This window comes from Mobula birostris, chromosome 14 (assembly GCF_030028105.1).
Source record: "Mobula birostris isolate sMobBir1 chromosome 14, sMobBir1.hap1, whole genome shotgun sequence".
Lineage (NCBI taxonomy): Eukaryota > Metazoa > Chordata > Chondrichthyes > Myliobatiformes > Myliobatidae > Mobula > Mobula birostris.
In genome coordinates this window covers 36,097,471-36,121,390 of record NC_092383.1, presented here as the reverse complement: position 1 = coordinate 36,121,390, position 23,920 = coordinate 36,097,471, and the positions used below count along the sequence as shown (strand labels likewise).

General features: G+C 43.1%; 1 protein-coding gene across 1 annotated transcript in view; it reads right to left on the bottom strand.

The window, feature by feature from the left end:
- aldh1a3 (aldehyde dehydrogenase 1 family, member A3) overlaps window positions 1–23,920 on the bottom strand; it is a 124,917-nt gene that overhangs the window by 58,097 nt on the left and 42,900 nt on the right. The window contains exon 3 of the mRNA XM_072277726.1: window positions 1,136–1,276. Coding sequence (XP_072133827.1) covers window positions 1,136–1,276 — 141 coding nt within the window. The remainder of the gene's footprint in view (window positions 1–1,135; window positions 1,277–23,920) is intronic.

The window sequence follows — 23,920 nt, the reverse complement described above, 5'->3', positions numbered from 1 at the left end:
TGGATGATTGATGGTCAACTTAGACCAGGAGAAGAATTAGGCCATTCTGCCCATTGAGTCTGTACTGCCATTACATCATAGCTAATATATTATCCCTCCAACCCAGGGGTTTCCAACTTCGGATCCATGGAGCCCTTGCTTAATGGTATTGGTCCATGGCATAAAAAAAGTTGGGAACTCTGCTCTAATCCCGATCACCTGCCTTCTTCCCGTAACCTTTGCCACCCTTACTAATCAACAAATTTTCAAAGCAACACACACAAATTGCTGGAGGAACTCAGCAGGCCAGGCAACATCTGTGGAAAAATGTACAGTCGACGTTTCGGGCCGAGACCCTTCGGCAGGACTTTTTCCATAGATGCTGCCTGGCTGACTGAGCTCCTCCAGCACTTCATGTGTATTGCTTGGATTTCCAGTATCTGCCAATTATCTCTTGTTCAAGAAATTATCAAGATGACTTGACTTCCACAGCCATCTGTGGCAATGAATTCCACATATTCATGGCCTTCTGGCTAAAGAAATTCCTCCTAATCTATTCAAAAGGGATGTCATTGATGAGCAGAAGGATCTGTTTCTGTGCTGTGTCTCTCTCACTGATTCCGTATAATGCTATAAGAAACTAGCACCAATTGTCATCTGTCAAATGGAGTAAACTATGCGTTAACTAATAGTCAATCTTACAAGAGTTTTCTTCATTTGAAGAAGAGATGCTTTATCCATCTATAGATAATGGATCCTTAATTTGGTTCTCAGTTACTGATTTACATGTTCTTTGTTCAGTTCAAACATTGGGAACAGAATTCTTTAAGAAAGCAGAATATCATCAAAATACAAAATTACTCTTAATAATTGTTGGTCGCTATTAGTAATATACCATTTGTTCTTTATAGTGTATATGATGTAATTCTATAACCACAAAACATTCCATACTTATAATTTCCTGTAACGTTCAATAATTAATTAAAATTTACATAAGACTGGATGTTTTGAGGAGATAATTTTAAGATTTATAAATGCAGCATTTAATCAAACTTCATAGGGGACAAAGTACAAGAGTTGATACTATACCCGATAGCCTGGCATTCACAGTCACATGACAGACGTGCGCATAGAACTTAATATTATCGTGTCTTACGGCCAAGATGTGTCGGTCTCGCTCAATGAGGTCAGCCCATTTACATAAGAGTCTTCCCCTGGCTGAAGTGTCCAGGTTTCTCCACGGGGAACCTTGCTGGAATGCTGCTCTTGCTGCCTCCACTGCTTTATCCACGTCAGGCTGTAAACAAAGAGCAGAGTAGATGAAATTACCCTGACGGCATTAATGCCATTAGGACACGTTGTGGTTGAAATTCACTTTGGTCTTCAGTGAAACACTGCTATAAATTTGAAAACGACGTAGCACACTGCTTTAAATTTAAATGTCAGACCCGGGTGAAGAAAACATGCAGCATCTCTACTTCCCTGGGAGTTTGAGGAGGTTCGGCATCTAAAACTTTGACAAACCCCTACAGATGTGTAGTGGAGAGTGTATTTACTGGCTGCATCACAGCCTGGCGTGGAAACACTAATGCCCTTGAATGGAAATTCCTACAAAAAGTAATGGATACAGCCCAGTCCAGTTAATTTTTGTTCTGTTTCTTTTCTCATTTTGCACTGCACAGTTTGTGGTCTTTTGCACATGGGTTGTTGTACGTCCTGTTGGGGCTACTCTTTCATTGATTCTATTGTGTTTCTTGTACTTACTGTGAAGGCCCGCAAGAAAACGAATCTCTCAGTTGTATATGGATTCATATATGTATGTACTTTGATATTAAATTTACTTTGAACTTTGATTTCTTTAACAAGAGGGCGGTGAATCTATGGAGTCATAGCCATATGTGGCTGTGGGTGTCAAGTCATTGGATATACTGTACTTAAAGTGGAGTTTGATAGGTATTTAATTAGTAACAGTGTCAAAGGTTATGGGAGAAGGTGGGATAATGGGGTGAGGGGAAATAAACCAGTCATGATCAAATGGCACAGTAGATTCGATGGGCCAAATGGCCCAATTCTGCCCCATGTCTCGTGGTCTTACAGTAATTGTTTCATAACTATGGATATACACTGATCGAATTTTCTCAAACTTTGTGCGCTGCTCTGCGGATGAAGTATGACAGAATGAAGTTCCACCTTATCATCAGGAGAGCAATCCCCAATCAGCATTAAGAATATTGATCTGATATAGGTTCCTCTTAGTAAGATAGGCAGCATCACAGAGAGTGACACTGAGTATCTTAGCAGTTTCATTCCTGTTATTTTCTGCTTCAGTGCAGACATATTTGCAAAACTTTACAATATAGTTTAGTCTGTGTCTGTCTTTTGACATTGCCTCATTGGGCAAGGGTTCAAAGTTCACAATAAGTTTGATTATCAAAGTACATATTTATCACAATGTACAACCCTGAGATTAAATTTCTTGTGGGCACACTCAACAAATCTGTGGAATAATAATTATAACAGAATCAATGAAAGACTGCCGAACTAAGGCATTCAACCAGAGTGCGGAAGACAACAAACTGTGCAAATGCAAAAAGAGGAAACAATAATATAAGTAAATAAGCAATAAATATCAAGTACATGAGACAAAGAGTCCTTGAAAGTGTGTCCATAGGTTGTGGGACAGTTCAGTGATGGGGCAAGTGAGGTTGAAGGGTGTGATGGTTGAGGGGTAATAACTGTTCCTGAATCTGATGGTTTGAATCCTGTCAAAGTTTTAGATTAATCTTTTTTGTTGAATCTTCGCAAACTTCTAAGAAAGTGGAGGTGCTGCTGTGCTTTCTTTGTAATAGCACTTGCGTGCTGGGCCCAGGACAGATCCCCCAGAATTATAACACCGAGGAATCTAGAGTCGCTGACCCCCTCCAACTTTGATCCCCTGATGAGGACTGGCTCATGCACTTCTGGTTTCCTCTTCCTTAAGTTAGTAATCCATCATAATCACTGGCATTGAGTGAGAGGTTGTTGTTGTGGCACCACTCAGCCAGATTTTCAATCTCCCTCCTATATGCTGATTCATTGCCACCTTTGAATTGGCTGATGACAATGGTATCATCAGCAAATTTAAATATGGCATTGGAGCTGTCCTCCGCATTTCCTGTATCAGGTGCTCCTGGTGCAGCCTCCTCTATATCGATGAGACTTAATGTAGATTGGGGAGCATTTTGTCGAGCATCTTTGCTCTGTTCACTATAAGCATTATTTCCCAATAGCCAACCATTTTAATTCCAACCCTGATTCCCATTCTGACATGTCAGTCCATGGCCTCCTCTACTGCCACAATGAGGCCGCTCTCAGGTTGGAGGAGCAAAATCTGGGTAGCCTCCAACTTGATCATTTGAAGTTTAGTTTCTCTAACATGGTAATTTTAAACCCCTCTATCTTCTCTCTTCTTCCATTTTCCACATTTCTTCTCACCTGAATATCGCCTCCCCTAGTGTCCTTTCTCCTTCCCTTTTTCTCATGGTCCGCTCTCCACTTGTACCAGATTCCTTCTTCTTCTTCTGCCCTTTTCCTTTTTCATGTATCACCTCCCAGATTTTCACTGCAATCCCCTCCCCTTCTCCCACCCACCTATCTTCCCCCTCACCAGGCTTCACCTGTCACCTTCTCACTTGCACTCCTTCCCCTCCTCCAACTTCTTATTCTGGCTTCTTCCCCTTTCCTTTCCAGTCCTGATGGAAGGTCTCGACCTGTTTATTCCTTTCCTTAGATGCTGTCTGACCTGCTGAATTCCTCCTGCATTTTGTATGGGTTGCTTTGGATTTCCAGCATCTGCACAATCTCTTGTGTTTAAAAGATTCCTCCTCATCTCTCCTCTAAAGGAACATCCTTCTATTCTGAGGCCGTGTCCTTTGGTCACGATTCTCCCACTATCGGAAACACCCTCCACACATCCACTCTATCTAGGCCTTTCAATATTTGATAGATTTCCTCGGAATGTGTTTGTCATTGGCGCAAAACAATGCATTTCACTGTTTGTATTGATAGTTCAATGTATTAGGCTAATTCTTCTCTTGTTTAAAATAATCTTTAATAATAATCTTGTGTCTGTCCCAGGATCACTCTGTTAAACCTCCTGTAGGCCCTCTCCAGTTCCAGCACATCCCTTCTGAGATATGGAACCCAAAACTGCTCACAATACTCCAAATGTAGCTTGACTAATGCCATATGAAGTGTCAGCATTACATCCTTGCTTTTATATTCAAATCCTCTCAAGCTGAATGCTAACATTACATTTTCCTTATTGCTACCAACTTAATCCGTAATTTAACCTTTAGGGAATCCTGCACGAGGACTCCCAAGTCCCCTTCTGAATTCATTCCCGGTTTAGAAGATACTCTCTGCCTTTATTCCTTCTACCAAGGCGCAGGGCCATACACTTCCCTATATTGTATTCCATCTGCCTCTTTTTTGCCCATTCTCCAAACCTGTTGAAATCCTTCTGCAAACTCCCTGTTTCTTCAACAGTACCTACCTCTCCACTTATCTTTGTATCATCTGCAAAGTTGGCCACAAAGCCACCACTTCCATCATCCAGATCACTAACATATAATGTGAAAAGTAGTGGACCCAACACTGACCCTTGAGGAGAACCACTAGTCACTGGTAGCCAACCATTCTGGTACCCTTCTTGTCATACCATGGGCTTTTATCATGTATAGCAACATCACATGCAGCGCCTTGTCAAAGGCCTCCTGAAAATCCAAGTAAACAACACCCACTGACTGTCCTTTGTCTCTTCTGCCCGTTATTTCTTCAAAGAATTCCAACAGATTTGCCAGGCAAAATTTCTTCTAAAGGGAAGAAACTCTGACCCATGCTAACTTTGACCTATTTGATTGTGTATCACCAAATACCCTAAAGCCTCATCTTTAATAAAGGAGTCTAATATCTTGCCAGCCACTGTGGTAGGCTAACTGGCTTATAATTTCATGTTGTTTGCCTCTCTTTCTTCTTAAAGAGTGGAGTGATATTTGCAATATTTTAGTCCTTAGGAACCATACCGAAATCTGGTGATTCTTGAAAGATCATTACTCTATCTACAATCTCTTCAGCTACCTCTTTCAGAACCTTAGGGTGTAGTCCATCTGTTTCAGCTGATGTATCTGCCTTCAGGCCTTTCAGCTTCCCAAGCACCTTCTCCTCAGTGATAACAACTACATACACTTCTGTCCTCTGATACTCTCAATTTCTGATATACTGCTGGTGTCTTCCACAATGAAGACTGATACAAAATAATTATTCAGTTCTCCCCCCATTTCTTTGTTCTGCAACACTATCGCTCCTCCATCATTTTCCAGTGGTCTGATGTCCATCCTTGCCTCTCATTTGCTCTTTATTTGTCTGAAAAACATTTGGCTTCCTCTTTGATATTATTTGCTAGCTTACCTTCATATTTCATCTTTTCTGTCTTTATTGTTCTTTTTTAAATTGCCGTCTGTTTGTTTTTAAAAGCTTCCCAATCCTCTCACTTCCACTATTTTTTGCTTTATATAGGGATGTAGAAGAAATCCACCGTATGCCTACTCTTTTGTTTTATGCTGTCTTTAGCTTCCCTTGTTAGTGATGGTTGCCTCATTCTCTTGTTAGAGTGCTTCCTCTTCTTTGGGATAAGCTGATCCTGTATCTGCTGAATTACTCTCAGATTCTCCAGCTACTGCTGCTCTACCATCATCCCTGCTATTGTCCTCCTGCAATCAACTTTGGCCAGCTACTCTCTCACGCCTCTTTAGTTACCTCAACCCAACTGTAATTCCGATACAATTGAATTTAGGTTTTCTCTATTGAACTTCAGGGCAAATTCTATCATTTGTTCAGCACAGCTTCCTTAGGGCTTTATTTAATTAAGCTCCCTAATCAAATCTGGTTCATTACACAACACCTAATCCAGATTGCCTTTTCCATAGTGGGCTCATCCACAGGATATTCTTAAAAGCCATTTTGTAGGCATTCCTTCTCTTGAGATCCAGCACCAATCAGATTTTCCAACCTACCCGCATTTTGATATCCCCATGACCATCGTAACATTGTCCTTTTTACATAGAAACATGGAAACATGGAAACATAGACACCTACAACACAATACAGGCCCTTCGGCCCACAAAGCTATGTCGAACATGTCCTTACCTTAGAAATTACCTAGGGTTACCCATAGCTCACTATTTTTCTAAGCTCCATGTACCTGTCCAGAAGTCTCTTAAAAGACCCTATCGTTTCCGCCTCCACCACCATCACTGGCAGCCCATTCCACGCACTCACCACTCTCTGCGTAAAAAACTTACCCCTGACTTCTCCTCTGTACCTACTTCCAAGCACCTTAAAACTGTGCCCACTCGTGCTAGCCATTTCAGCCCTGGGAAAAAGCCTCTGACTATCCACACAATCAATGCCTCTCATCATGTTATACACCTCTATCAGGTCACCTCTCATCCTCCGTCACTCCAAGGAGAAAAGGCCGGGTTCATTCAACCTATTCTCATAACCCAGGGGTCCCCAACCTTTTTTGCACCACGGACTGGTTTAATATTGACAATATTCTTGAGGACCGGCCGACCCGGGGGGGGGGTTGTTCAAGTAGGGTTAAACTCACCTCAACATGTCTTTTACAGTTAGGGTTGCCAACTTTCTCACTCCCAAATAAGGGACAAAAGTAGCAGACAAATCCCGGGACACTTTACCCCAAGAAAGACTACCATGACCATGAAGACTTGCGCGGGGACCTGTGTGTGCATGCGTGACGTGCGCATGCGCGTACATGCCGATTTTTTCCCCACAGATCGGTTTTGGCTTAATCTTCCCGACTAAACTGTACATACATTATTTCTACTTTTTATAGGCTGTGTACTTATCATATCATTCCTGTTTTTACTATTTGTTAGTGTTATTTTAGGTTTTATGTGTTATTTGGTATGACTTGGTAGGTTATCTTTTGGGTCTGGGAATGCTCAAAAATTTTTCCCATATAAGTTAATTCTTCGCTTTAGCCATTTCAGCACGAAAGGGTTCATAGGAATGCTCTACCTTAGCGGGGGAAATACGGGACAAGGGCGGTCCTGTGTGGGACAAACCAATTTAGCCCAATATACGGGATGTCCCGGCAAATACAGGACAGTTGGCAACCCTATGTTCAAGTTCAACAGTGCGTGACAGGGAATGAGGAAAGGGGCAGCTGACTCATATCATTTCCTCGCGGCCCAGTAGCACGTGCTTTGCGGCCCGGTGGTTGGGGACCGTTGCTCATAAGGCATGCTCCCCAATCCAGGCAACATCCTTGTGAATCTCCTCTGCACCTTTTCTATGGTTTCCACATTTTTCCTATAGTGAGGTGACCAGAACCGAGCACAGTACTCCAAGTGGGGTCTGACCAGGGTCCTATATAGCTGCAACATTACCTCTCAGCTCCTAAACTCAATCCCACAATTGATGAAGGCCAATGCACCGTATGCTTTCTTAACCGCAAAGTCAACCTGCACAGCAGCTTTGAGTGTCCTATGGACTCGGACCCCAAGATTCCTCTGATCCTTCACACTGCCAAGAGTCTTACCATTAATGCTATATTCTGCCGTCATATTTGACCTTCTAAAATGAACCACTTCACACTTATCTTGGTTGAACTCCATCTGCCACTTCTCCGCCCAGTTTTGCATCCTATCAATGTCCCGCTGTAACCTCTGACAGCCTTCCACACTATCCACAACACCCCCAACCTTTGTGTCATCAGCAAATTTTCTAACCCATCCCTCCACTTCCTCATCCAGGTCATTTATAAAAATCACAAAGAGTAGGGGTCCCAGAACAGATCCCTGAGGCATACCACTGGTCACCAACCTCCATGCAGAATATGACCCGTCTACAACCACATTTTGCCTTCTGTGGGCAAGCCAGTTCTGGATCCACAAAGCAATGCCCCCTTGGATCCCATGCCTCCTTACTTTCTCAGTAAGCCTTGCATGGGGTACCTTGTCAAATGCCTTGCTGAAATCCATATACACTATATCTACTGCTCTACCTTCATCACTGTGTTTAGTCACATCCTCAAAAAATTCACTCAGGCTCGTAAGGTATGACCTGCCTTTCACAAAGCCATGCTGACTATTCCTAATCATATTATGCCTCTCCAAATGTTCATAAATCCTGCCTCTCAAGATCTTCTCCATCAACTTACCAACCACTGAAGTAAGACTCACTTGTCTATAATTTCCTGGGCTATCTCTACTCCCTCTCTTGAACAATGGAACAACATCTGCAACCCTCCAATCCTCCGGAACCTCCCCCATCCCCATTGATGATGCAAAGATCATCGCCAGAGGCTCAGCAATCTCCTCCTTCACCTCCCACAGTAGCCTAGGGTACATCTCATCCAGTCCCAGTGATTTATCCAACTTGATGCTTTCCAAAAGCTCCTGCACATCCTCTTGATTAATATCTACTTGCTCAAGCTTTTCAGTCCACTGTAAGTCATCCCTATAATCGCCAATATCCTTTTCCGTGTGAATACTGAAGCAAAGTACTCATTAAGTACCTCTGCTCTCTCCTCTGGTTCCATACACACTTTTCCACTGTCACACTTGATTGGTCTTATTCTCTCGCGTCTTATCCTCTTGCTCTTCACATACTTGCAGAATGCCTTGGGGTTTTCCTTAATCCTGTCCGCCAAGGCCTTTTCAAGGCCCTTTCTTAAGCTCCTTCCTGATAGCCGTATAATCTTCTAGATCTCTATTATTACCTAGTTTTTTGAACGTTTCGTAAGCTTTTCTTTTCTTCTTGACTAGATTTACAACAACCTTTGTAGACCACAGTTCCTGAACCCTACAACCCTGTCTCATTGGAATGTACCTATGCAGAACTCCACGCAAATATCCCCTGAACATATGCCACATTTCTTCCGTACATTTCCCTGAGAACATCTGTTTCCAATTTATACCTCCAAGTTCCAGCCTGATAGCCTCATATTTCCCTTACTCCAATTAAACATTTTCCTAACTTGTCTGTTCCTATCCCTCTCCAATGCTATGGTAAAGGAGATAGAATTGTGATCACAATCTCCAAAATGCTCTCCCACTGAGAGACCTGACACCTGATGAGGTTCATTTCCCAATGCCAGATCAAGTACAGCTTCTCCTCTTGTAGGCTTATCTACATACTGTGTCAAGAAACATTCCTGAACACACCTAACAAACTCCACCCCATCTAAACCTCTCACTCTAGGGACATGCCAATTGATATTTGGGAAATTAATATCTCCTACCACAACAACCCTGTTATTATTACATCTTTCCAGAATCTGCCTCCCTATCTGCTCCTCGATGTCCCTGTTACTATTGGGTGGTCTATAAAAACCCCTCAGTAGAGTTATTGACCCCTTTCTGTTCCTAACTTCCACCCAGAGAGACTCCGTAGACAATCCCTCTGTCTTCCTCCTTTTCTGCAGCTGTTGCACTATCTCTGATCAACAGTGCCACGCCCCTACCTTTTTTTGCCTCCTTCCTCGTTCTTTCTGAAACATCTAAAGCCTGGCACTCGAAGTAACTATTCCTGCCCCTGAGCCATCCAAGTCTCTGTAGTGGCCACAAAATCATAGCTCCAAGTACTGATCCACGCTCTAAGCTCAACTGCTTTGTTGATAATACTCCTTGCTTTAAAATAGACACATCTCAAACCATCGGTCTGAGTGCGTCCCTTCTCTATCACCTGTCTACCCTCCCTCTCGCACTGTCTCCAATCTTTCTCTATTTGTGAGCCAACCGCCTCTTCCTCCGTCTCTTCAGTTTGGTTCCCACCCCCCAGCAATTCTAGCTTTTAACTCTTCCCAATAGCCTTAGCAAACCTCCCTGCCAGGATATTGGTCTCCCTGGGATTCAAGTACAACCTGTCCTTTTTGTACAGGTCACTCTTGCCCCAAAAGAGGTCCCAATGATCCAGAAATCTGAATCCCTGCCCCCTGCTCCAATTCCTCAGTCACTCATTTATCCTCCACCTCACTCTATTCCTATACTCATTGTCACGTGGCACAGGCAGTAATCCCGAGATCACTACCTTTGCAGTTCTGCTTCTCAACTTCCTTCCTAACTTGCTGTAGTCTGCTCTCAGGACCTCCTCTCTTTTCCTGCCTATGTCGTTGGTACCGATATGTATCATGACCTTCCCACTTCAGGATATTGTGGACATGATCAGAAAAATCCCGGACCCTGGCACCTGGGAGGCAAACTACCATCCATGCTTCTTTTCTGCGTCCACAGAATCGCCTGTGTGACCCCCTAACTACAGAGTCCCCTATGACTGCTGCCATCCTCTTCCTTTCCCTACTCTTCTGAGCCACAGGGCCAGATTCTGTGCCAGAGGCGCAGCCACAGTTGCTTCCCCCAGGTAGGCCGTTCCCCCAACAGTACTCAAGCAGTAGTACTAATTGTCAAGGGGTACAGCCACAGGGGTGCTCTCTAGCCTCTGACTTCTGCCCTTCCCTCTCCTGACTGCCTTTTCTATCTCCCGTGGTAATTTTAACCCATATCTTGACTACTGTTTGAAGTCCTGAATATAACTTCCATCGAAGTCTTTGTTTTTTTTTTGGAATGTGGCAGTCACAGTGCAGAATGTCTCATAAGTACAGCATGCTACTCTTTTGACATGTTCTCTTCCACATAATAATCATTTGCAACACCAGAATACCAGCAGATCTCAGCAGTGGTCTTGAAAAAGTACTTTGTCAAGTTAACATTCTGTCCAAGTTTTGCATATCTTGTACAGGTAGTACATTGGGTTGTGTAGGAACTGTATGTTAACTGACTTCTACATATCAGAATCAGAATCAGGTTTATTATCACCAGCATGTGTCGTGAAACTTCTTAACTTAGCAGCAGCAGCTCAATACAATACATAATATAGAAGAAAAAAATAACTAAATAAACCAATCAATTACAGTATATGTATATTGAATAGATTGAAAATCATGCAAAAACAGAAATATTATATAGTTAAAAAGTGAGGTAGTGTTCATGGGTTCAATGTCCATTCAGGAATTGCATGGCAGAGGGGAAGAAGCTGTTCCTGAATCGCTGAGTGTGTGCCTTCAGGTTTCTGTACCTCCTACCTGATGGTAACAGTGAGAAGGCGGCATGTCCTGAGTGATGGGGGTCATTAATAATGGACGCTGCCTTTCTGAGACACCGCTTCTTGAAGATGTCTTTGATAATAAGAGGAATAGATAGAGTGGATAGCCAGCGCCTCTTCCCCAGGCCACCACTGCTCAATACAAGAGGACATGGCTTTAAGGTAAGGGGTGGGAAGTTCAAGGGGGATATTAGAGGAAGGTTTTTTACTCAGAGAGTGGTTGGTGCGTGGAATGCACTACCTGAGTCAGTGGTGGAGGCAGATACACTCATGAAGTTTAAAAGACTACTAGACAGGTATATGGAGGAATTTAAGGTGGGGGGGGGGTATATGGGAGGCAGGGTTTGAGGGTCGACACAACATTGTGGGCCGAAGGGCCTGTAATGTGCTGTGCTATTCTATGTAATGTAATGTATGTAATAATATTGGGACTAGTACCCAAGATGGAGCTGACTAATTTTACAACTTTCTGTAGTTTCTTTTGGTCCTGTGCAGCAGTTTCCACTGCCCCCCCCCACCCCCCATACCAGATAGCGATGGAGCCTGTCAGAATGTTCTCCATGGCATACAAATAGAAGTTTTCAAGTGATTTAGTTCACAAACCAAATTTCTTCAAACTCCTAATGAAATATAGCTGCTGTCTTGCCTTCTTTATAGCTGCATAGAGATGTGGCGCCAGGTTAAATCTGTGATCTTGACATCCAGGAACTTGAAATTGCTCACCCTCTCCACTTCTGATCCCTCTATGAGGATTGTTTCTTGTTTCCTTGTCTTACCCTTCCTAAAGTCCACAGTCAGCTCTTTTGTCTTACTGACATTGAGTGCAAGGTTAGTTGCGGTGACAGCACTCAACTAGTTGGCATATCCTACTCCTATATGTCCTCTCATCTCCATCTGAGATTCTACCAACGATGGTTGTATCATCAGCAAATTCATAAATGGCATTTGAGCTCTGCCTAGGCACACAGTCATGGGTACAGAGAGAGTAGAGCAGTGGGCTAAGCACACACCCCTGAGGTGCGCAGTGTTTACCATCAGCGAGAAGGAGATATTATCATCAATCTGCATAGATTCTGGTCTTCTGGTTAGGAAGTTAAGGATCCAATTGCAGAAGGAGTTACAGAGGCCTAGGTTCTGTAGCTTATTGATCAGGATTGTGGGAATGATGATGTTAAATACTGAGCTATAGTCAACAAACAGCATCCCAACATAGGTGTTTGTGTTGTCCAGGTGATCTAAGGCCATATGAAGAGCCATTGGGATTGCATCAGCCATTGACCTATTGTGGCGATAGGCAAATTGCAGTGGGTCCAGGTCCTTGCTGAGGCAGGAGTCCAATCTAGCTATGACCAACCCCTCAAAGAATTACATCACCATAGATGTGAGTGCTACTCAGTGATAGTCATTAAGGCAGCTCACACTACTCTTCTTAGGCACTGGTATAATTGTTGCCCTTTTGAAACATAGAAACATAGAAAATAGGTGCAGGAGTAGGCCATTCGGCCCTTCGAGCCTGCACCACCATTTATTATGATCATGGCTGATCATCCAACTCAGAACCCTGCACCAGCCTTCCCTCCATACCCTCTGATCCCCCTAGCCACAAGGGCCATATCTAACTCCCTCTTAAATATAGCCAATGTACTGGCCTCAACTGTTTCCTGTGGCAGAGAATTCCACAGATTCACCACTCTGTGTGAAGAAGCTTTTCCTAATCTCAGTCCTAAAAGGCTTCGCCTTTATCCTCAAACCGTGACCCCTCGTTCTGGACTTCTCCAACATCGGGAACAATCTTCCTGCATCTAGCCTGTCCAATCCCTTTAGGATTTTATACGTCTCAATCAGATCCCCCCTCAATCTTCTAAATTCCAACGAGTACAGGCCTAGTTCATCCAGTCTTTCTTCATATGAAAGTCCTGCCATCCCAGGAATCAATCTGGTGAACCTTCTTTGTACTCCCTCTATGGCAAGGATGTCTCTAAGGTGAGAACTTATGACCGTAGCAATGAGATGTTGAAAATGTCCTTGAATACAGATGGTTAGCACAAGTTTTCAAAGCCTTACCAGGCACTCCATCAGGGTATGACACATGACAGTGTAGGTCAGTGATTACAAAGGTGATAAGAAAGGAGGACTTTGGTACAAGTTGAGCTACGGACAACAGGAATTGGTTTAGTGCAATCTTACAGAAATATTATATTTTATACCATATTTAATGATGTAAAATGACACTGGATGTACATGGTTACTGATAATCTGCACTTTAATGCATTAAAAAAAGAACTTGTTGATGATTTCTACAAGCCAATCCAATGGTTCAATCAGAAAACCAAGCCTTTATGAGAATCAAATTAAATAGGACTGGGAAGTAGAAATGATCAGAATGAAATTGCCCCATATTGTTGAGTAGTATCCATTCATCTGAATATATTGTTTTGCATACACATCCAATAATTCTTTCATTTCATCAAATATATTTCATGTTCACCCTTGTGCTACCCATGATTAAGCTGCAACATACATATACTGTTCCCAGTTGTTAATGAATATTAGTTTGCATTTCTGTAATTAACTGTTGCTATTTTGAAAAATTCTTTAATTATTTATGGTCAGGTTGGATTTGTGTAAGTCAGGTCTACTGACACCCTCCCTGGCAGTATAGGCTCCCTGCCGTAAAATCGTGCAAGTGATGCTGCCCAAGCTACCACGACTGCAATAGTAACCCCATTGGTAGGTTTTGAAAGTAAATTTGCCCTAGTTACGTTTTGGCACAAAACTAGCAGAAATTGGTTTTGATCCAAATTTCTCATAAAATACCCACTATTGAGTCTACAAGACTCAGGGAAAGTCCGTCCCAGTGGCCAGCCTGTACCAGAAGCTATTTATAAATAGGATCTATGTCTCACCATTTAATTACACAAATCATAGGTCACTTTATATTGTGAGAATCACAAAAAAATGAATGGAATTCTAGCTTGTGTTCTACAGAAGAGCATGAGTTGTCACTGAGTTAGTGTCAGCAGTACATAAATCCATCAAGCTAACAAAGTACCATATTGAAGCTCTAGGCATACCTGCTCAATCTGGTGGAAAACATGTTTCACAACTGCAACCTGGAATTTATAATTTGTGAACATCACAGCTATTGTATTATCTGTTACATACAAAATATCTCCTTTCAGAAAATATATGCTTTGTCTCTTCACAAATACAATGACTGACTAAAATAAAATAGCTGTCTGTGGTAGGTAAAGAGATCGAGTTTTATTGGTGTTTACTTTGGCTCTCTGCCAGACCAAAATCACAGGTGTGGACACAATAGCTTTCAGTAACTGTGCTCCACTTAACTTGCCCTTTAAGATCACTACACATTGTAGTGTGCATAACAAGGTGTTGCTTCACCTTAATTGCGTCAACTTATAAGGGCAGGCACGTGGAAACGGAAGGTAGTTTTCCTACTGGATGGCGAGTCATCCCAGGAATGGAAATACATCAGAGTGAAATGTCAGGACAATTTTTAGTAATCAGGTTATAATTCTTGTAGTTATGATTACTTTTGTAATTAAACTAGGCTTGAATTATTTATGGGCGGTACATATGGACTTCATGATTCTATGGCTACTCATCTAACTGCCCAAGGTTTGAAGCATGGCTTCCATGTGAAGACACAACTTAATGGTATTTCTTTCATTTAGTGTAGACAAAATACTAATCACAATGCGGGTCTATCTGGGTAGGGTAGACTGTGCAGATTGGATGAAAATTCGATAGAACACCCTCCGCCCCCAGAACCCCTTTTACACTCGGTGACCTTCATTTTAATTCTCCCACCCACTCCCGTTGTGATCCTGCTGTCCTAGATCTCCAGCACCAATCATTGTAAGAACAGAGATTCATTCTACAGTTCAGCACATCACCGCGTTCCAGCCTCACTACTCAGCTCAATGATTTTGAAAACAATTCCGCTACATCTCTGCAGTCTGGTCTTCTGCTTCTTTTCTGGTTTCATTGCATCCCATTGTACTTTGCTCTTTTTTCTCTTCCCTCTCTCTGCATTGGCCTAAAGCTTGTTACATTTCCAACTTTTTACCCATTCTGCTGAGAGGAAATGTTAGCTGAAACATTGTCACTGTTCCTCTTTCCATGGATACTGAGACTAATCCAACATTTTCTGCTTTCATCTCCAAAATTTCCGGACGGTGTTCTCCCTCCACAAGAACCATTTGTGATCCCATGTGTTAGTTTTATCTCGGAGGCTTCCGATCACCTCTCTTTAGTACAACAGCCCAATAATGATTTCACACATGCTGTGCACAGTGTATAAATATCAGTTAGATAATGAAGACAGGCTATGAAAAGATGCATGGGAAATCCGAACCATATCAGAGAGAGTAGACTATGGGGGCTTCCTGATACTTGGCATGGTTTACACTGGTTCGATGTTCGATTATATTTAATGGGAAGTAAAACCTAGAATAGATTTTATCACTAATGGGTTACTAGGTGAATATACTCAAAGAAGATTCCTTAACATGGAACTATCAGGATTCTAATGTTAGTTCACTGGTAATCTAAGGAAGTATCATTTCAAATTTTTCTCTACCTGTTTGATAATATGAATTTAACCATGTACAGTGTGTATGGCTTTTTATTAAAAAAATACATGTATGGGAGTAAATTTTGTCTCCATCAAACTGACTACATCATTAACAGCTAAAAAGCCCAGTACTTCAGCAAGTTATTTTCGGGAAGAAAATATGGCTTCCCTTTCATCGTTTGGTGAGTTCAACCCCACACCAATGTGATATACCTCTTAACTAATCTCTAAAATATATCTCCTCAGGAGGACACTACAAAGGTTGTGCCTTTTCAATGTCCCAAGAAATGAAATAGGAACTTAGAGCATAGTTAAGAAAAACAGCATAAATTCGCCACTAATTTTCCTTTTTTCAGCGGATTAGTAGCAAAATTATAAAGAACATTAAACAGTCCCAAATGGTCCTTAAAGGTGAGGCAACCCCTCACCTGCGAATCTGCTGGGGTCATCTATTGAGTCCAGTGCTCCTCTACATTGGTCAGGCCCATTGTAATTTGGGGGACCGCTTTGTTGAGCACCTCCACTCCATCCACCAAAAGCAGAACTTCCTGGTGGCCAAATATTTTAATTCCGATTCCCACCGACATGTTGGTCCATGGCTTCCTCTTATGCCAAAATGAGGCCACCCTCTAGGTGGAAGAGCAACACCTTATATTCTGTCTTGGTAGTCTCCAACCTGATGGCATGAATATCAATTTCTCCTTCCGGTAAAAAAAATTCTCCTCCTCCCCTTTTCTTCTATTCCCCACACTGGCCTCTTACCTCTTCGCATCTGCCTATTATTTCCCACTGGATCCCATCCTCCTTTCCCTTTCTCCTATGGTCCACTCTCCTGTCCTATCAGATTCCTTCTCCAGCCTAGACATTTCCCACCCACCTGGCTTCACCTATCACCTTCCAATCAGTCTCCTTCCCCTCTTCCCACTTTTTTCATTCTGGCATCTTCCCCGTTCCATTTCAGTCCTGAAGAAGGGTCTTGGCCTGAAACATCGACTATTTATTCATCTCCATAGATGCTGAGTTGCTCCAGCACTTTGTGTGTGTTGCTTTGGATTTCCAGTATCTGCAAACTTTCTCTTGCTTATTAATTATATTATAATATAGTCTTCCATCAACTGAAAATACTTTACCAATAAGTGAAAAACAATATCCAAACCACTAGGAAGTTCAAGAACAGTGACAAGGTTTAGTTAGTAATGGATAAAAATTACATTATTTGTTAGATGATTTATCAGAGAAAACTAAGTCAGAGAATATAAACAAATATTTCATTAGGCATATGCAATCTGTATATTACAGGGGTCAGCCCATTTCTGTAAATGTTACAGAAACAAGCCTTAAAGCCATGACCCCATTGTGAAATTAAATGATTGTCTGAAATTGACTGCAATTTTTGTATAATATTCTGCCTGCAGAGGAACGTCATTGGAGAAACAGAATGGCCTTCATTCCTAAGACACTGAGCGTTTCTGTCTTACTTACATGAGCAACATTCCTTATCATTTTCATGTAGGTAATACAAGGAGCGGAGAAAGATTTGGCACGCGTCCAAACCTGCTCATATGAAGCTCCTCAAATTCAGGTTGTCACAAGAAACCTAGATGAGCAGCTTAATCTCACGGAAACACAAAATATTTACATGCCAAGCTATCAGGCGATTTCAAATTTCTAATTCTCTGTGATGTTTACTCCGCGCTCCGCAGCCCTGTGGGCGCGGTTGTGCCCTGCTCCAGCTGGCTGTGGCCTTTGTATCGGTGAGCTTTGCGATGATTTGCCCCACTGTGTCGTGAACTGAGGCTGAGGCTATGGGCCTGGCTCAGGTTCTATTGCTCCGAATGCTGTTGATTGCTTTTATTATTTGCACGATTTGTGTTTTTTTTTCTCTCTCTGTGCATTGGGTGTTGATCTTTTTTTTAAAAATTGGGTTCTTTTGGGTTTCTTGTTTTGTGGTTGTCTGTAAGCAAAGTTGTAACTCAAGGTTGTGTAATCTATACATACTTTGATAATAAATGTACTTTGAACTTTGAACCCCAATTTGGAATAAAAACCTCAAACGTATGATCACCTTAGACAGTAGGCTGTCAACTAGAAGACTGGATTCTCAGGCACTGACCACTGATGATCTCTGGACGTTGGACAGGTCTCACATTAGAAATCTACAGTGCATTACAGGCCCTTCGGCCCACAATGTTGTGCTGACCATGTAACCTACTCTAGAAACTGCCTAGGATTACCTTACCGCATTGCCCTCTATTTTTCTAAGCTCTGATAATCTATCTAAGAGTCTCTTAAAAGGCCCTATTGTATCCACCTCCACCACCGTTGATCTCCGTGCATTCCATGCACCCACTACTCTGTGTGAAAAAATTGCTTCTGACATTCTCCTTGTATCTACCTCCAAGCACCTTAAATCTACGCCCCTTAAAACTAAAACTATTGAGATTCTGATCTCAGTCCTGCACTAACGTACGGATCTTCAGCAACTTGAACACATTGTTCATATTCCTATATTTCCAAGCACGTGGGCACACAGATCGACTTCTGGTCCAGCTGTACAACGCTGCTTCTTTCGAAACACACAGCTGATGAAACTGGAGTTGAAGCAACAAATACTTGCTAGTGCATTATGACACAATAAGGAAACGGGAGCTTAAGAGACTGTAGATGCTGGAAAGTGGAGCAAATAACGAACGGCTGGAGGAACTTGGTGGGTTGAGCAGTGTCCGTGGAGGCCAAAGGGTGGTCAACAATTTGGGGTGAAATGCTGCAGCTGGCAAGTATATACAGTCAGTGGCTATTTTATTAGGTTTCCCTGAACTCCTACTCGTTAATGCAAATATCTAAACAACCAATCACATGGCGACAACTCAATGCACAAAAGCAGGCAGATACAAGTCAAAAGGTTCAGTTGTTCAGGCCAAATGTCAAAATGGGGAAGAATTGTGATCTAGGTGACTTTGACTGTTGGTGCCAGATGGGGTAGTTTGAACTGCTGTTCTCTTGGGGTTTTCATGCACAACGGTCTCTATGGTTTACCGATGTGAAAAATAAAAAAAAGAAAACAGCAAGTGAGTGGCAGTTCTGTGGATGAAAATGCCTTGTTGATGAGAGAGGTCAGAGGAGAATGGCCAGACTGGTTTAAGCCAACAGGAAGATGACCAAATAACCATCACAACAGTGGTGTGCAGAAGAGCACTGCAGGTTGAAGCATGAAATAGGTGGGCTACAGCAGCAGGAGACCATGAATACACACTCACTGACTACTTTATTAGGTTGTTGTTGTCGTTCCTTTTTGCACCTCGTGGCCCCCATTGTGCGGCATTTTTGCAATTTCCATAGCACTTCAACTTTTTATGAGGCTGAGTTGCTAGCTTGACACTCAGCCTAGCACGGATGGAAAGTGTGCATGGAACCGGCTGGATTTGAACCCGTGACCATTCGCCTCGAAGCCTGGTGCTGATTCCACTGTACCACCCGCTGGCATAAAGTGCAGGTGCTACCTAGTAAAGTGGCCACTAAGAGGGAATGGTGAGACAGAGGCTGTAGGTGGTACTTGGAAACAGAAAAGGGAGAGGCAATAGGCAGGTAGAAGGGGAAGGTACTGAAAAGGTAAAGGGGGAAAAGACCCAGGTGGATAGATACATGGGTGATGGACAGATGGAACCAGGTGGGAGACAGTAATAAGCTGAGGTAATGGGGGGGGGGCGGGGGGGGTGAGAGAGAAAGAAAAGTTGAACAAAGTGGAAGAGAGATCCAGGTGGAAGAGGGAAAGAAACTCTGGGAAAACAGGTTACTTGAAACTGGACCATTCACTCTTCATGCCAATGGGTTGTAGACCAGCAAAAGGGAATACGAGGTGATGTTCATTTGACCTCATCGTGGCAGTGGAGCAGGCCAAGGACACACAGATCAATGTGGGAATGGGAATGGGAAGACGAATTGAAATGGCACTCAGCAGGAAGATCAAAGTGGCTGCTGCGGGCGGCCATCGACAGTTCAGATCCATCTACATTTGCTCTCACCAGTGAGGAGTAGACCACAGCCTGAGAACTGAATGTAACAGACCAGGGTGCAGGAGGTGCAGGGCAACCTCTGCCTCATTCCTAGGCTGTTTTGGTCCCTGAATGGTGGTGAGCGAGGAGGTACCTCTGGTAGGGGGAAAAGTGCCACAGGCCCAGAAAGGTTGGGTGAGAAAGGACGAGTGGACTAGGGAGTCATGAAGAAAGTGCTCCCTACAGAAACAAAAAATATGGGGTAATGGGACGATGTGACTGGCATTGGGATCCTATAGGAGCCAGTGGAATTGGCCAAACGATGGTGTGTTGGTTGCTGAGGTTATTGAGGTGACAGGTAAAGTCCAAAGGTGAGAATCGTGTGTAGCCCCATCACTCTGGAATGCCTGGGTGCTATTACTAGCTTCATTCAGGATGATTTCGGCCCAGAACATTGACTGTATTCTTTTCCTAGATGCTGCCTGGCCTGCTGAGTTCCTCCAGCATTTTGTGTGTGTTGCTCGGATTTCCAGCATCTGCAGATTTGCTCTTGTTTGTGATTGGATTACTACTCTGCGAAGTCTCTTCCAGGGATGCCTACCCTGAAGAAGTTTAAATCTTCCCTTCAACGGGAGTTCAGTGAAACTCTCTCTCACTGGTGCCCTCCGACTCTTTGACCACGTGCTCACCCAGACCCGCTACCACAGCTATGTATCCTTTCTGGGAACGTGTCTTCATCGCCAGCTTGTACCACACGGATTCCAGGTTCATTTTCAAGCTTCTTGATTCGGACCCTCTGAAAACCCCAAGCATTCACAATGAATTGACTGCTTCTCCCACTGCGTTCTATGCGCCACGCTTTTCTTCTCTTCCCCTCCCCCCACCTTTTAAATCTACTCCTCAGCTTTTTTCTCCAGCCCTGCCGAAGGGTTTCGGCCCCAAACGTCAACTATACTCTTTTCCTAGATGGCCTGCTGAGATCCTCCAGCACTTTGTGTGTGTTGCTTGGATTTCCAGCATCTGCAGATCTTCTCTTGTTTGTGTTCAGAAGCTGATCGATTCTGTCTCTCACAACATAAATAAAATGAATAGAACTATACATTCATAGAACAGGAAACACCTTTTAATCAAGAAGTTCTTTCACCTTTGTGTGGGATCTCAAACGCTTTCAGACATCTAGGTCCGATATTGACGATACCAAACATGAAAATATCTAGTAAGTAGAGATGGGCAAAGCTTTTAGCCCAGAGTGGCTACAGCAGCAAGATACTGTCTCCCAGACAAAACACACTTGCTGTTTCTTTATCCAGCTCATATGTAGTTTCTGATGTCAGATGGTCTTTACCTTAATACAGGTGGATAAGAACTTTCCAGTCACCATCCCTGAAATCATCAAAACACCGAAAAATGCCTTCTGATATCTGAATCTCTGAGCCAATTCAGTCAAAAGTATATTTATAAATTTAACAGCCAATGAAACAACTTGATTGGTCAAAGATGCCTGGAGTGAAGTGATCAAATAGCCATCACCAATGTACTGAGTGGGCAAATCTTACTTGCACACACAATATACTAACATGGTGGAAATTTTAGTGGCTTCTTGTCCAGTAATCAGGTATGAAGAATTATCAGGGAGATTTACAGTCATCCAGTGCAGGGCAAAGTGATCAAATTCATTATGACTTAACAATTACTGTGAGAGTTGTATCAAAACATTCTGAAGCATGTGACTGGCAAATTAACACCAGGTGGATTTACTACAGGTGTCCGTCTTGCCTACAGTCCCAATTTTTGTCACTCCACAGCTCTAATGACTTTATAAACTAACAATTGTGGGTGGGGTGATGGTAACCAAAACATTATCAATGCCTCCGGTAATATTCAATTACAACATTGCTGAGGTTGCAGAGGGAGTTAGGTAGGTCAAACGTTGCAGTTCACATGGGTAGGGAGCATGCTCTTTAAGTCATGCCAAGGCAGCCTCCACCCCTCCCTGTTTGCAGGACATATACGATGTGTATATGATGTCAAAAGATATGTTGCACAATGTTTGATGTCACTCTGGAATTCCAGGCATCTCTCTGAGGCTATGTGTACTGTGTGTAATACTGGTCTCCTTAGTGAAGAATGAATTAAGTTGCTTTGCAAACATTATCATTCAGACAAGGTTTCCTGGATGAACACCAGCAACAGAGCAGAATGTTCACTGTTTCTCTTCTGCAGATGCGGTCCGAACTGCTGAGCCAGTATCTGCTTCATGACATTAGTTTTTTCAGCGAATGCACCTTTTTCCCGAATGTTTTTGAGACTCTAACATTGCCAGAACCTTCTGAAACTCATCCTTACAATTCTACCGGTGGCAGATGCACTTGTCCGTGATAACGTTAGCATTGGTGGAAGTGGCCACGGCACAGGCCTTGAGGAGACAAAAATCACAACTTCACAATGGGGACACCCCCTGCTGTGTTGTGTGGCTCTGCAATCGGGTTAAATGGGATAGACCTGTCAGCTCAGAACTGAACATGTATGAGGTGCAGTGGACCATCAAAACAGCAGTAATGTTCACCATCACCATCTATAACCTCAGTGCCCTGGCATATCCCTCCCTCTACCATTCTCGTCAAGTCCAAGGATCAAACCCTAACAGCGTGCAGCGGCTGGGAGTAGAACCAGGCACTCCTAAAGAAGATGAGAAATAAAACAGGGTAAAAATTATAAATAAGTAAGTAATAAGGAATAGAGTCCTTGAAAGTGAGCACAGGTTGTGGAGTCAATTCATTGTCGGGAAGAGTAAAGCTATCCCGTCTGTCTCAAGAGCTGGATGGTTGAGGGTTAATAATTGTTCCTGAACCCGGTGGTGTGGGAGCTGTGGCTCCTGGACCTCCTTGATGGTGGCAGTGAGAAGACAGCATGGTCTGGATTGTGGGGGTCCTTGATGATAGATGTTGCTTTCTTGTGACAGTGCTCCTTGTAGATGTTCTCCTTGGAGGGGAGAGCTTTACCTGTGATAGAATGGGCTGTATCCACTACTTTTTGTAGCATTTTCTGTTCACGGGAATTGGTGTTTCCAGAGCAGGCCGTGAGGCAGCCAGTCAATATACGCTCCACAGCGCATCAATAGAAGTTTGTTAAAGTTTTAGATGACATGCCAAATCTTCTAAAAAAGTACAGGTGCTGCCGTACCTTCTTTGTAATGGCACTTACCAGGACAGATCCTCTGAAATGATAATAGTGAGGAATTTAAAGTTGTTGACCCTCTCCACCTCTGATCTCCGATGAGAACTGGCTCCTAGACCTTCAGTTTCCTCGCTCTGTAGTCAGTAATCAACACTTTGGTTTTACCAGTACTGAGTGAGGGGTTACTGTTGTGGGACCATTCAGCCAGACTTTGAAGCTTCCTCCTATAAGCTGTCTGCAAAAGTCCCGTCAGGTGGCACTTTCTCAGTAAAAAGCTGGTCACTGGAACCAGTTAGTTCCCAAACTCATCACAACTTGAATCCAAACAGGGAATAGAGAACCGGATTCCAGGGGTTAGGTGCCCTTTTCACAAGGCAGTATTTGACTGACTGTCACATCATAGTGCCCTGGTAAAACTGAAGTCAGCAAGCATCCAAGGGAAAACACTCTAGTAGCTGGAGTCACCATTTCTACACATAAAGAAAGGAGGCTGCGGTTGTCAAAACCGATCAGACATCACAGCAGGAGTCAAAGCAACATGCACAACACACTGGAGGAACTCAGCAGGTCGGGCAGCATCTGTGGAAACGAACAGTCAACGTTTCGGGCTGAGACCCTTCGTCAGGATGGGGCAGTGTTCATCCTTCCATTAACAGGTCAAATTGGGGATGTTCAATTCCATTCACAACTTAATGTGCAAGATGCAGACTATGTTTAGACATGGGCTGATAAGTGGCAAGTTACATTCATACCTGAGAAAGTTTCAGCAATGACTAGTCTAGAAATCAACTAAACCAGCCACATCAATGCAGTAGCGAGTCTGTGAGTTCTGCTTCTCCTTTTTTCATGTGGGAGGTGGGGGTGGAGTTGATGTATGGTCTTTCTGTATTTCATGGCTATCTGGAGAAGACAAGTATCAGAGTTGTACATGCATTTGTTGTCAATAAAATGAACCTTTGAAGAAAAACAAGTCAGAGCTTTTGAATCTTGAGATGAGTGACTCACCTCC